General features: G+C 40.9%; 1 protein-coding gene across 2 annotated transcripts in view; it reads right to left on the bottom strand.

The window, feature by feature from the left end:
* The window catches only part of LOC119229216 (MAM domain-containing glycosylphosphatidylinositol anchor protein 1), a 121,550-nt gene that overhangs the window by 20,334 nt on the left and 85,766 nt on the right, over positions 1-15,450 (bottom strand). For both annotated transcript variants that reach the window (XM_037489424.2, XM_037489433.2), the window contains exons 10-15: positions 11,536-11,802; positions 11,259-11,407; positions 4,363-4,543; positions 4,219-4,242; positions 2,255-2,407; positions 2,001-2,162 (exon numbers count right to left, since the gene is read on the bottom strand). In XM_037489424.2, the coding sequence (XP_037345321.2) occupies positions 2,001-2,162; positions 2,255-2,407; positions 4,219-4,242; positions 4,363-4,543; positions 11,259-11,407; positions 11,536-11,802 (936 nt within the window). The remainder of the gene's footprint in view (positions 1-2,000; positions 2,163-2,254; positions 2,408-4,218; positions 4,243-4,362; positions 4,544-11,258; positions 11,408-11,535; positions 11,803-15,450) is intronic.

Below are 15,450 nucleotides of genomic sequence, written 5' to 3'. Positions count from 1 at the left end.
CATACTTCTGAACATTAACAAGTTGATTGCCTCACTTTCTGTTGTAGTTTTTCTTTTATTAATCTCCCTTCTTTGCTTTCTCATACTTGTTTGCTTTCACTTTCTTTCAGTCTCGTTTTCCTACCACCATTATATCTCTCTCTCTCTCTCTCTCTCTCTCTACCTCTTCATTAAGCCTCTCTATTCCTTTCCACGCCCGTCCTCACCTCCCTCTCCCTGTTTCATTTTCTCCTCTCACTGACCCCCTCCGTCTTATCCTTATCTTGTCTCTTTTTGTCATTAAGAGCCACATTGTGTCTCCTTGCAGGAGTGTGAGCTCTGCCGAGGTAAGGCAATTAAAGTGACAACAGATTGGAATAGACCTGGAGAACAACAAAGTAAATTGAGGGAGGGTTTGTAGCAGAGGTGCGCGTGACTGGTAGCAGAATGTACTAATCGTGAGCATGTACTGTGGGACTGATCTATTGGCTCTGCGCTGTGCAATGAAACCACCATGAGACTGACTCTACTGAGACTGTGTGAAATGCTTAAATAAGTGCTCTAGTAGTGCACATTACACACAAAGTGCTTTAAATCAGGACTTGCAGAAATCTGTTGCAAGAGAGTTGAAAGAAGAAGCAAGGGGAATTGAGCATGCTCTTGTAATGGTATACAGAAGGTTGCATAGTCACACATGCATCCATAATCTGGAACGGTTTATCCTATTCAGGGTCGCAGGGGGGCAGGAGTCAATGCCACATAGATTGACAACCACTCACGCCTACGGGAAATTTTGAGTCATCAACTGAGCTACATGTTTGTGGACTTTTGGAAAAACGAAGCACCTGGTGAATAGGAATCAGGGATAACATGAAAATCCAGTATGGCATGCCAGCGAGCCCAGGATAGAACCAAAGCCAACCAAAGGTCACCAAGTGCGTATTACTAGCATGTAAGCGAAATAGTATCCATTTCGAGGCATGTTTCTAGGTGTCCGCAGCTTGAATCTTAAACAGCACCCCAGGCCGTGCCTAAAGGATTGGCCCCGAAGTGCTCGTGCCAGAAAAAGTCTTTCCCTCTTGTGTGACCAACCATCCCCCCCGCAGACGTCCTTTGCCAGGTTCTCAAGCCTTAATGTTAAAGCGCCCCATCTAACATGAAGCAAATCCGTTGTTGAAATGTCATTTAGGAGCAATAGAAAACCTCCAACAAATCTTAAAGTGAGGTTGTAGTCTCATTTCTCTCTCATTAGTTAAGTATACATGCCTATACATACATGTGGGTATGTACACATACGCACAGACTAGCGTTGTGCCCTTTTATATGCCATAACCTGCTGTGGAGATAGGACAGGTCAGAAAATAACAAATGTTACAGTGAAGCCAGCGTGCCGGGGCTAAGGACATAAATCAACAAGTTGTATTCGTGTGTGAGGACAAAATGGGTTTGTACCTTGATGTATTAGAAGCTTTTACTTTTTAATGTGTTTTTTGGGATATACAGGCATGTGGATCCAGTAGCCTTACGCGCGTGTATGAGTGCTTGTGTGTGTGTGTGTGTGTGTGTGTGTGTGTGTGTGTGTGTGTGTGACGTTTGTGTGCAGGTGTGTAGGGTACAAGACGTATGCATTCTAGTTGTGTGACAGAGCATATTATGATGAACAGCTCCCCCAAATGACTGATTGTGTCGTGTCACTGCCATAAATCACACACCCACTGCCCCCTTCAGCCACCTCCAAACACGCCAAGGCACAAGCAGAAACGAACAAACAGAACTTTGATAACACCCCACTTTCTCCGTCTCTCTCTCACACACACACACACACACACACACACACACACACACACAAAAACACACACACATGCCCGCCTAGCTCTACACGCAAGAGTCAAACTTAGAATTCAGTTTTTGACTGAAGCAAAAGGAAAATCAGGCCACTATGGAGGGCCAGCATGCTCCCTGCTGTGCGTCTAATGTGCACACGTTTCTTTATGAGTACGACCCTCAGCCAAAGTACTCACCAATGTGTTTGCCCTTCATGTGGTAGTAGAAGGAGACACAGTACGGGACTCTGCCGGAGCCCTTGGGGCCCCTCACTGAGCTCACATTAAAAAGTGGAGAAAGCAGACGAGCCTTGTCGCCCTGAACACGTGGAGAGGACGTTTCGATGTACATGTAGTACCCTGAAACCAACAAGACAACACCGGCGTCATGATGTTGTGCAGTGGTGTGTTCTACAACCTTTACATGAAATGACTCCTCCAAAACTTCTTACCTTCCTTGCTTCCACTGCGGTCGGTCTCGGGGCCCGTGTTTGCAGATCGCTTGGGATTCCGTGTCAGATGGTTCTGTCTCGTCCAATCAAAGATATCACTTCGGTCTTGAGAGAAACCACAAATCCTTTCGTTCTCAAAACCACATACATGGTCTGGAATCGGTGTGTGTGTGTGTGTAGAGTGAGAAAAAAAAAAAAGATAAGAAATATTTAACATCTATGACATTACCGGCAGTTGACGTTACAAACTACAGGTGACGTAATCTATTATTTCTTTTAACCTCTGTTACCAGGAAATGAATGGCGACAATATAGCTGCATATCAGACTCTGAAATGGGCCCTTGAAATATGAAGATCAGACAGCCGAGCAATTACTGACAGAGTGACAATGTAGGCGGCAGTGTATAATGTGAACCTTTAAGTGGATTTCACATACGTATTATGCATATTCTGATGCATGACTCCCACATGCAACACTTTGAAGTAACCATAATTAGGTGAGGTTGAGTCAAAAGGAAAAAAAGAGAACAAAGTATAATATACAAAAAAAATAACCTCAACCAAAGGTTTTAATGCTAGAGTTAAAAAAAACACCAAGTGACATTGCTTGAGTGAAGAGAGTATCGGGGAAAGCTCTTGACCTATTGAACCCTGGTTTGCACTAGATTGTTTCTTAGCCTTTTTGACACTTTAGGCGTGGTAAGAAAAATACCTCTACCAAATTAAATAGGGATAACATAAAAAGACAGTACGTAAGAGTTTTAAAGTGGGGGATTTTATACAGTACCAGTCAAAAGTTTGGACACATTTTCTGTGTTTGACTGGTTTTGTACATGAGTAAGTATGAGAGGTTTATAGATCTCTTTTCAAGAAGCATTTGTGAGAAGCTCAGCAAAAGTGAGCCATATTATGAAGTCTGAAGACCTTTTTCCTTATAAATCTCTTGAGAATGTGTGAGCTGAGACTTTACAGTTGTGGAGGGAGGTGCCTCAACTAGCTGTCAAATATTTCTATCTGCATCCCTGTCAAAGCTTTGATCAAATGCAGCGTCACATGACAAAGAATTATTCCCTCACCCTATAAGGTCTAATGTTTGATATTGCCACACACATTGCTTCACATTTGGTAGGGAATTTTCCATTATATTTGATGCTGATATATCTTGTTAGAGAGAGGGCAACTTCTCGCTGTTGTGGTTCCCTTCATTAGTCCGTCAGGAAAGCTCCACCATTATCAGAGACTCGCCAAACAACCACAGCTATAAAAGCCGACAGATTCTGCGAAAGCTTCCCGGACTCTGGCACACTCCGCTGCAGACGCACATGGCTCACGCTACCCATGAGCATGCTGTGTGTGTCCTTCTTTGTTTCAGGGAGCTGATCTATTACTATTCACACCTTGCTCCAACCACTATATGTGCTCCATTCAATTTGCACTGTTGTTCTCGCAGTCTGTTCCAATCTGCTGTGGTTTTAATTGCCTCACCCTGGCGGAGCCAACTGCCACTCCAGCCAGAAAAATGCAGCGTGTCTCTTAATGAAGAAAATAGACAAGATGCAATTGACTGAGAGAGAAGGGAGAGGATGAGAGGTGTGTAGAGAGCAGGGGTGCAACACAGTCACACAATGAGAGGGGCGGCTGAGACAAAAAAAAGGGAGGGACATATTTAAGGTGACATATATTGATTCTGAAATAGTTTTAACATAGTTCCATCAATTCCATCTGCCTTAAAACCAAACACGTTTTAGTAACCAGCCCAACATCCTCCAATCCTGGGAACTCTTTGATGCAATTTTCCATGTCAGGGGCCTGCTCCCTGCCATCACTTGCCTTCTCTCATCCTACGGTTACCTCACTCTCATCCTTAGCAGGATTTGATCAAGGCCAAGACGGGTTCATGAAACATGTCACAATACTGTGAAAAGTCGAAAGGTGGAAGAGGAAAAGAAGGCGAAAGTCTCACCTGAAGGCCTTGGGTAGGTGTAGGCTGAAAGACAATAATGGTGATACGCTCAGATGTGCGCAATTCACTTTTATGTATGTTGTAAAAATGTAGATGGAAATGTAAGATAATGACCTCAGAATAGGTTTGCTAAATAAGACTCACGTTCAGAGTACTGTATGATGCGACTGACGAAGTCCCCAGTGCTGTAGGTGGTGATGGGGGAAAGTCTGACCTCGTACGACAGAGGGATTTTCAGGTCTGATATGGTGTGAGATATCAGCACACCCTGCTCTGGCTCCTTGCCCTTGAGGTCTATCTGCTTCCACAGCACATTCTGCTTGTTCTAGATTAGTACAGGTGAACACAAACAAGAGCAGGGAACAGCACGCGTTAAATTGATCACTCAAACTTGCAAAAAAATAACAAAATTTACAGCAGAAAGACAAATTCACAGAAAAAATCTGACAGAGAAGCAAAAACAATCTGTCTGCTCAGATTTGATGACAGAACGCCCTAATCTACTGATCACAGATATTTATATCACAAAAATATATATTTACATTCATTTTAATAACTATGTCATCGTCTCCATTTACTTTGGCGTATCCCTGCAAGTTTTCTTACATTCTGATTTATAGTCAATAAAATGTGGCATGGTTCTGGGCGTATAGCCAGTCAACTTCAAGTCTTGGTTGTACTTTTCTTGGACTGCATGCATTTCAAATCTTGCCTTTTATCTAAAGCTGTCAAAATAATAATTTGCAAACATTTCTTTCCAGGAAATACCTCAAAGGAAAATATAAATAAATTAATATTATTGTAATTGTAGGAATCAAAAAACTATTTATTCAATACCTAAATCCACAGTGACTCGGAAATACATCTAATTAGCTTTGCATTAAAGGAACTAATGTACAAATGCACATGATGTTTTCTTCTAATTTTCTTAGTTGTTGTGTAACAACAGATTATTTTACAGAACAGCGAGCTGACCAATATGCGATAGTTGAGATAGTTGAGTAGATAGTTGATTTTCTCTTATCTTCTGCTTACTGCACCTTTAGGTTAGTTTTTTTATTTTGCAAGCGGCACATTTTATAGAGCTATTACTGTGTTTTTCCACCCACGGAGAGAAGGATCCATTAGCTGTGTATCTGCCTCTGATCCCAGCTACTTAAAGACCTGACAGTGAGCTCAATCTAATGCATTAGGTCAGCCACTCCACAATAACACGTTTGTACACCCACAGCATGCCATTATCAGGTAATGCATGAAGCAGAAGTGTGTGTGTGTGTGTGTGTGTGTGTGTGTGTGTGTGTATGTGTGTGCGATAAATGTCTACAGCAAAGGGCCGTCACAATGAAAGTTGAATTCAAAAGCAGATAGATTGAAATAGGCCAAAGAAGAAGCATCATGATATTAAATAAAGCTTAGATTTTGTGTGATGACTATGCAAAAAAATAATACATACATAAGGATACATAAGGCTCACGTGTGCATGGCCGATGTTATGCGGTTGATACTCAGCTTCTCAAATCCAAAGACTACTAGTCTGGCAGTCCGGTTATTCATAGACGAATCGATTCTGCCCATCACTTCACCTTGAATTGCTTCAGTACTAATTGATGTGACCCAGGTGAAATCTGCTTTTTTTCTTTCTGACTTTTGAAACTCGAGGTGGGGTGTGAAAGTCCTATTAAATGTCCACACATCACCAATAATTACAATTAAATTGACCATGGTGACCTTTGTCCTTTTTCCCATCAAACTTGCTTCTTTGTGATGTTGTGTGAGCACTAAAGTTCTGCATGACGGGGCCTGGCCTGCAACCTGGAATCATATTTCATTGTATTTTAGGTGGTGTGTTGTAGGAATGTTTGGCCAATCAGGTTTTGCACCAACTGAATTATTACTCTAGTTGGGGTCATTAGATAAGTGAGAGAGAGAAGAGACTCATTAAAGGACTTTGTGGCAGCGTGTTGTGTTAAAGGGATGCTTAATCTTTTTTAATAAGATTTAAGAGAAAATCACAGGACACAGGGTTCACTTTCTCCAACAGCAATGTGTCATTTTGAAGTTTGCTCCAGTGAAGTCTTTGTCCCCTAGATATTTGTGTTATCTGTTACATGTGTGATATTAAGGAAAAAAGCCTTCACCTCAATGTGGATATCTTCTGTCTATTATTAAGTGCTATTATGGAGACAAAACAAGGCAGGTAATAAGTAAATTGTAGAATACATTCCACTTATTCAACCTTGATTTAACAACACAATGTAAAAGAGGAGAAAAGGCTTTGAAAGAAAGCAGATTGGAGATGACGCGACTGACGTATAGTCTGCAGTGCTCGGTGGTGTTAATCCTACCATTTGATTAATGCAGGACTACTACCACCTGTATTTATTTTCTTACTGAATCTGGATAGTTTATATCTTGACGGCAGCTCATTCATCAAAGAAATTCTTTACACTGCTCAAACGTTTTTTCATTGTTCACAAATACATTAATACTGAATTCTTATCTGCTCTGGAAGATGTTGGCTCAGATGTTCAGTTTCCAAAAGAACTGCATCATTTACATAATCAAATGTATTGTGCCTTTTTAACACCCCTTTACACTCAAATTCATATATACAAACATTTACACACAGCTTGTACAGCACAGGCATAATTATGTGAAATGTAGCAGAAAAGAAGAGCTATGCTCATGTAATATGTATAGAGTGTGTGTTAGCAGGGAGAGACGAGTTAATAATACTGAGGAGTCACAGCTTTAGAAGTAAGCAGAGCGCGTGGACAGGGTCTGCGTACACACATACAAATGTGCACATGCATGCTTTGCCCGTAGTTCCAGTGTGTTGGATACAATCGATAAACTAACTAGGTTGAAAGCATACAAAAACACCCGGACAAAAAGATAAAACAGTGCACTTCACATGCTTCAGCTGCAATTAGGTAAGTGGAGAAAGAGGATGTGTTTGCATGTGCGCTGGCATGTGTGTTTGCATGCCTAAGTGACAGGGAGGGACCGGGTGAGAAATATATATTGTGTGTACAGAAAGGGCCTATATAGAAGGAGACAGTCAAGACCGTAGTGAGTGAGTGATATTTTATTAGGGAGAAATGGGGTTGGTTGACAGACTGATAAGGAGGTCCAATTAAAGTAAGTTTTTCTTTTATCCTCCCTTTCATGATTGATCACCAGTTCACTGACTTTGGCTGTGTGTACATTAACAAGTCACCTGTTCACTGTGTTTCTTTGTACAATGATATGTTAGCATAAGCTTATGTACTTTAACTTTGTGGCCTTTCACTATGAATAAACAAGCATGCGTATATCCATAGCCGGGTTGGTCATATGATTTATTCATTGATTTGATTTAATATACAACTAATTCATCATGAATATTTTTAATTTCTCATATATATGATAATGGGGATGTGTGTTTGAATAGGACTGTTTGACAGTGTCAGAGAACAGAAACTACTTGGATGTTCAGATCTTTAGTTAAAACCTAAAGCCAGGTTAAGTGCCTGCCACACTACTTCAGTGATATGGTAAATACACAACTCCGCTGCGGGTCAACAAGCGGCCGATGTGGCGATGAGGTGATAAGATCGAGAAATAAGAGAAGAAATGTGTGCAAAAGCAATGAACTGAAGAAGAAGAATACAAACGGAAGAAGCAGTAAGAATTTTGGGATTAAAAGAAAGACAAAAACATAGTGTGCGTATATTGTGCAATGTCTCTGAGGTATATGTAGAGAATGTGTACACTTTACATATATATATATATATATATATATATATATATACACAAGGGTTTTGTGTCAAGAGGGACGAGCACATGTAATTATATATATTATACAATATATATTATATTATATATATATTATATAATAAAATATTATTTAGAAAAATCTTTCTTTCACCTAGCATGGGCAGCCCTGCACTATTGTACAAACTGTGTGTGCTAAATATTTGTAACCATTTACTTCAAAGGCATTTACATACAAAACACGCAGCAGTTAGTCATTCTTTAGAATTAGATTTAGGAAGAATGAAAACATCCGAAATCTCTGTTGAAAACATTTCTAAGGCACAGTATGAGGCATCGAAATTATGATGTAAAACATATTTGTTGTGAACACAATGGATAATACAATTCTGTTGGGAGGATTTGGGGTCAGTGAGATTACAAGCAAAGTAAAAGGAAAGAGGTGATTGGGTGCAAATTTGCCTACCGCTCAAAGGACGAATACATAAAAAACATATTGTGTTCATCCCGGTTCTTTATGAATCTACTTCATTACTGCATGGAAGCATAAGGAAAGACAACAAAGATACTTGGGGAAAAAAAACTGGAGTGTTTGTTGGGTTCGGAGATCAAGTCACAGGCTGAGCTAAACTCACACATAAACACACCCCCAGACACGATGTGCATTCTCTACTAGCCAACTATCATTTGTACAGTTGGTATTCTGACTGTTTGGGAGGGATCAACAGAGACTGCACAAACAGCATGGCGGTCAAATCCCACGGGTGACATGAGGCAACAATTCTGCTGAACATTCATAACTTAATAACTTCATAATGATATCAGATTATTGGCTACATATATCCACATGGCCACATTTTTTACAGAACCTTCCACTATTGTGTTTTATGTTTGACTGATAAATTACTAGTCAAATTTTTGGACATATTTTCTCATTCAGTTCAATGAGAAAGTGTGTCCAAACTTGTGACTGGTACTGATACATTGCGCTGGTCTGGTCCACGTTTTTGTATTTGTTTGATGTTAACAGTGTTTCTATTTTTTTTAATTCACGCTTCTTCAACGCTCCGCATTTGGGTTGTAACTGAGGCCGATCTGCAGTTGTTTTCAGAGCAGAATTAATGCTGCATAGACGTGAGATAAGTTCAAGGTATTGATGAATAAGGTGTAACTCTAAAGACAGACAACTTCATATGACAAGGCGCTGATAGCATAGAGACAAAAGGGAATCAAAGTGCTCGTTTATGAAACTGTTGGTACACACGCTGAGGGGGGAAAAAAAGGGGAGCGAGGACAGCTTGATAAGAGGAAGGAAGGCTTGCAAATGTTGTTTATTCCTACACAGGGATACCCCCTGCAGGGAGAGCCAAACTTAATGAAGAAGCGTATATGGGAATTTCACAGCCTAGCAATGAGTCATGGAGCAAATCACGTAGCCTGTCTCTCTTTCTCTGTCTCACACATCCACATGAATAAACATATACTTAAGTGAATACAAATCCATTAGAGGCCATCATATACACATATACAGTATATATAATAAGAAAAGCAGATGGCCACACTTTAAGCATTGAGCAAAAGTGGCCATAGGCAGGTAGAACAAAGAGCCCTGCTCCAAATGAACTGATCCGTCGACTGTGTTCCCCTCTGAGTCTACTCGTCTCCCTCGAGATCTCTACATCATTTTATATGTGCTAAAAAGATGGCGTCAAGGCGTTAAGGGGATGCGCTGGGATGAGTGTTGCAGAAATAGATGGGTTGTGAAATTGACACGGTATTACATTTGAATGTTCTCATACTCTATTTAATAGTCAAGGGGACCAGTGAGATTCACTGTGATTTTTAATTTGCATCTTATTTCTCTCACAGTACCGCTTTAATTCAAGTTCATGCTCTAGCCTTTTGATCTGTCTTTAGTTTAGTCAATTTTAGTCACTCTTTATTGCATTTTGAAAGGTATGTGGGTGAAGTTTAACAACATTTAAGAAATCTTAAACTGCCACTTATTGCAATTCGTTATTTGAAACTGTAAGCCATAATAAGTGGCTATTTATCAGCACTATTTCAGCTCCCACGTTTCACCAAACGTTGAATGACATTAGGTTGCAACACTTAAGTGCCGGAAAAGCAAAAAGGCGCGATTGAAAGCGAGCGAGAGACAAGCACAAGTGGAAGCAAGACGCATTTAGGAGAAAAGGTGGATAAAAAAACAGACAAAAGCTGTGAGTAAAAGTTATAGGACAAAAGGAGAGGGAACAAGAGAGAGGTAGTGTGAATGTTTTCAGAGAGCTGAGGCATGCAATCAAATGTGCATCTTAAGAAGGCCAGTGCTAATTTTCTGTCTCCCTTTAGAGTCTTACTTAATGAGGTAAGCAGCCAAGTCTTAAAGGAGGAGGGGAATTAACTATTCATCCGCACAAAAGCAAGCTGGCAGAGGCTGCCTTCCCTCTGTTTAACTGTCTCATACACGCACACGCACACAAGCATAAACAAACACACACGCACACAGACACGTACCCATACACACACACACGCACGCACACACACACACATACACCAACCCCCAGCCAGTTCCGTATAATTCACTATTATCCTTGCTGTCTTCTGACTCAAAGCCAGTAATCTATGAATAGATGTTGGAGAAAAAAAAACTGGAGGGTGGCCTGAGGTTGGCCTGAAGGTTGCTCTCCTTCTGTGGACAAAGGTTTCAAACTCAAACAAAACTGTTTACAGGGTGGCTTTGGATGGAGAAAGCGCTCCATTTCTGGTAGATAAACCTATACATATAATGCAATATATATTGCTCATTACTGATGGCAGTAGTCTGTAGATTTTTAGACAATGTTTTAATAAAATAGTGTATGTTACTTTTTTCACATGAAAATGTAGTCTTATTATCACGAGGCAGCAAAGATACAAGGTGCCTAAGGCTGATTTGAAATGAATCTGATAATCTAAAAGTAGTTATTTTTGTGTTTTGCCAATTGGATAAACAAAATAAAAAAATTAAAAAGACATGTTTTTTTCCAGTAAAACAGTTAGAGAATAATCATGAGCCACAAAAATATGGAGCAGAGGAGAGGAGAGGAAAGGAGGGGATAGGAAAGGAAAGGAGAAGAGAGACATTGTTGCAAATCAGTGCAGGTCTCCATTGATTGACTTTAAACTTCTCATATACCCCATTCAAGCTTCCAGTACATGGTCGTGTGTATGCATACATCTGTGTGCATATGTACCTGTCCTTTCACAGGCTTTACGGGTTTAATTGTTCTAGATTAGCATACCTTCCGGACATTAATCCAGTAGCCAATGATACGATCCGTAGCCTCAGGATCTTTCTGTGTCCACTGCAGGTTGTAAGAATAGTTGTTTCCTTTTAGAATTCGCACTGGATTCGGTGTGTCAAAGTAGAACTCAGCGTTGTAAGGTTGTGCTGTGGGATGAGGGAAGGACAGAGAGAGAGAGAGAGAGATAAATATCAGTAGGTAGTGATAACTGGTTTGGTTGAATATGACTATAAGTTGGATAAATGGATGAATTACTCAGGTTTCGTTCACCCACCAGAGACATTAAACGTGCATGTTGACGTTCCTGCATTATTGCTGACTCGGCACTCATAAGAGCCATTGTTGGTAGGCTCCAGCTTAAACTTCAGCTCCGGCATCTCCTTCAGGTCTGCCGTTGGCATGGGGACGAAGTCGCCGTTACGGAACCAGCGGATGTCTGTTAGGCGTGGCGGGTTTGACCGCAAGATGTTACACCTCAGGGTCACCATCTGAGAGTTCCTCCAACGCGCATCCTGGAAGACTGGGTCCAGTATTGGAGGGACTGCAGACACAGAAGATTTCAGATTCAAGCTTTAGTCCATTTCAAATATTTCAATGATCTACATCACGTTATAATGTCTCTTTTTCCATGAATTAACTTTTCATTCTCTGCGGCAAAACACACACGTTTTGACAAATAATCCGACAGGAACTTTTAGTGCCACATGGAACGAGGCAATGCACCTGGGCACACTCCCATCCCTGCTGCTAACCCATCCTAAGCAGCTGTAATTAAACTGTCAGCAGCAATGTGTGGCTCTGCTGGTAATGACTGACTAGCCGTTGTTGCCCCCGGGGTCAGACAGGACACAAGTCAGCCAAATGACTCTGCCACAAATCATCAGCCTGCTAGTTCACCCCTGGCTAATCACGTGGATAATCGACAAGATGCTAATGGTGCTATTGCCGTAATAACAGTGATGAGATCCGGTGCTAAGGCCCCCTGAGGTGAGGCAGCACGACTATAGTCCCTTATGAATCAACTTTATCAGACACAGATGTGTAATTACAGTCTAATCTGTGTTATGCCTCTAATTTAGACGGGCAGGCCCGTGGATGAGCTACAGTCGGGATGAGAGTAGGAAACATACAGAAAGATAACACAAGGAGCAGGAGAGAACACTGGGAATGAGTGTCTGATCTTAACCACACCAGGGGTAAGGAAACTAAAAGACCGAGAAACATTCAAATATAGATGCAACCCTTGTGACCTGACCTGATTGTTTTTATACAAGCCTGTTGACATTTTCAGGTAACAGTCATCCACCCCCCCCCCCACCCCAAATAAAACAAACAAATAAAAAACAAATATATATATATTTTTTTTAAGAAAACGCTAATCTCGCGATAAAAGAATTGACGTTGTTTAAATGGGTTTGCGTTAAAGTCGTTAATAGCTTTTAACTGACAGCACTACTTTAAACATAAACTTGAAGCCTACCTCTTTATCGCAGTTGTTTTTTAAAGTGGTACATAATGTGTTTGTGTGTATTGGTCTGAAACTTTTTTATCTTGGTGTTGTTAAGTCAGCTTGGTATTCTTGGAATCCCTTTTTAGTGGCCGCCAGCTCTATGAAAGATTACTATAGTTTAATTAACTGATTATCATCCTTGTGTTTTTCTATATTCGTTCTTGCATCTGTTAGAAAACAACGACGCCGCTGTTTGGTTTCCACCTTTTCACAGACAGGAGATGAAGTCAATAAAAAACCCAACAACCGTAACTCATTCCATACTACCTAGTTAACAAATGCTCACTGAGTAAAACTTTTCCTAATGATGTTATTTTTGCATTAGGAAGAGGCATACACGTTCCTTGTTCTTACCATTCTGTACCTGCGCTCCACTCAGAGGAACATGAGTAAGCATCTGCATGCTGAGACGGCTGGAAATCACCAGACGATTTGACTTCTCGACCTCTGTGTGTCAGTTGAGACTCAAAAGGCTTTCTCTATTTGCAAAATGGTAATTGAAATGTACTCCTGTGTTATTCACACCGCACCGCACCGCCGTGTTCCACAGTCAGAAGACCATAATCCGTGTAAACACAACATCGCTATCTGTCTTATCGAATGCAAAATGGATTCCATCCAGGAATGCAACGCCGACCAAGCCAAACATTTACAGAACACAAAGACAAAATCAATTTACATGAGAATGAGAGAGAGACGAGTGGAACGGAGGAGCAAGGTGGGATGAAGGGATGGAAAACAACTCTTTGAGAGTAAGACAATGAGGAAGACAAATGGTCGGGAAGGTGTGGTGTGGAAAGTGAGAGAAGATGCTGATGATGGAGTACGGGAGCTGGGGAAAGGATGAGAATGCAGGATGCAGAAAAGGGAGCGACAAGACGAAGAGAGGTCCTCTCTCATGGCCAGTAGTTAACTGATTGATGATGATGAGAATGGCACTAAGGAGGAACAGCTACCTCTCTTGGAGGAAGAGTGGGGAGGTGGAGAAAGGAAAAAAGCAAACAAGAGGAAGTGGGAGAGGAGACGGTGGAGAGAATCTACATATCCTCTTAATTATGTCTGCCATAAAAAATGATGGCATCGTTCCTCCACATCAATCAACCGTGCTTAATGGTAGGAAGCAAAAACTAACCTGATAAAACAAACAAACATTGTGAGATATGGGCTGAGAGAGGGGAAACATCGGTTTTAACACACATTTTGGGATGTAGCTGAATATGATATTATGCCGTCGCTCTCTCTGCAAACTTCTTTTATTTCACTTTGTCCCCCTTTTCATCTTTCTAACCTCGCAAGCCCACTGTTTTGCCAACCCTAACCACGTTTCAAGTTCTCTCCAAACACATCTCTCGCTCCCGCTTTCTTTCTCAGTCCAGAGTGGGGTGGCCACCTGCTCCATTAATCAGACTGTGCCGGTGTGGACAGCAAAGCTCACAGACGTTGTGTTGCCCTTCTGCCCCGCCTGCATTAGAGAGACCTGTAAATCCTTCCTGAAACAAGAGGAGAGGACACACTGCTCTCTGGGTGTGTTTTCATCAACTATGTCCCATGAGTGGAAGGTAAACTGGTCCTAACATATTGGGTCTGTAATGAATGCATCCAGATTGATTGACATTTATTTAAATTAATTAGTATAATGGCTAAAAGTAGCGCCTAAATTTAAGTTGCTCTGATCAAAGATCAAAGGTCAAAGAGGGACACACCTAATAGTCCTAGTTGCTTGATGAATAAGGGCACAGTATTTTCTCTTTCGAGTCTTCAGGCTTTTGCTCTTTCTTTTTTTTTCACCATTATGCTTTCCTGATAGCTTGAACATTTCATAACTTCAATTGATGGTGCCTCTTTAGTTGTTTCACCGAAGCCCAATACAAATCGTTTTTTTTCTTCAAAGACACAACGCGGATGCACAACAGCTGATGAACGTCCTTGAATTCTTCAGAACTATCAAAGCGTCCTCATTCTTACTTGAATTTTGAGTTTTCTTAAGTGTTCAGAACAAGATGGTGAAGTTCAGCACTAACCAATTAACCCCTGTAGCCTATGAAATATTTTCCACACTTTATTACGTCTGACTGTTTACAGTTTGCTAAATGGAGGACATCCATCTCAAAGAACCGGACATATAAGTAAAATCCTGCTATGCAAGCGCCTGCCGTTTTTATGGTTTGTTCTAAGATACATTGAAAAAAATCAACAAGTTGGAAGATGCCCAACTCCTGCACACATGCAGCTTTCTTTGCCAAAGGTATGAATGGATTTCCAGAAAAAGCTAAATCACATTCGTCACTTTAAGCTCACAAGTCAGTCTGTGATAGTAATGGTAAGTAAAAGTGGGTGAGCTCATGGGATGGAAGAAGGTGTTCAAAAGGTGTGTTACTTTATCAGGACAGATCCTCCGGCTTCATAAAACTCATCTCCGGGGTGATTTATAATGACAGCCCTGGGGAATGGGTTGGTTTAGAAAAAACTGCCTTTTAGACCTTTTGCTCCCTTTCAACACTCTTTACATTACCATAGATTTACTTATTTGTCTTCAGGGTACAACATTCGTAGGAAGGTGGGAGGAGAAAACCCCTCATTGAGCATGCTGTAAAATAAATGCTTTAATAGATCTCCAATGTTACCCCAAGAAACAAAGATTATTGTGGGCACGGAGGTCTTCGCAAAACAATGTATTTA

Source organism: Pungitius pungitius, chromosome 4 (assembly GCF_949316345.1).
Source record: "Pungitius pungitius chromosome 4, fPunPun2.1, whole genome shotgun sequence".
Classification (NCBI taxonomy): Eukaryota; Metazoa; Chordata; class Actinopteri; order Perciformes; family Gasterosteidae; genus Pungitius; species Pungitius pungitius.
Note: the sequence above shows the minus strand (reverse complement) of the source record. Positions and strands in the feature narration are given on the sequence as shown.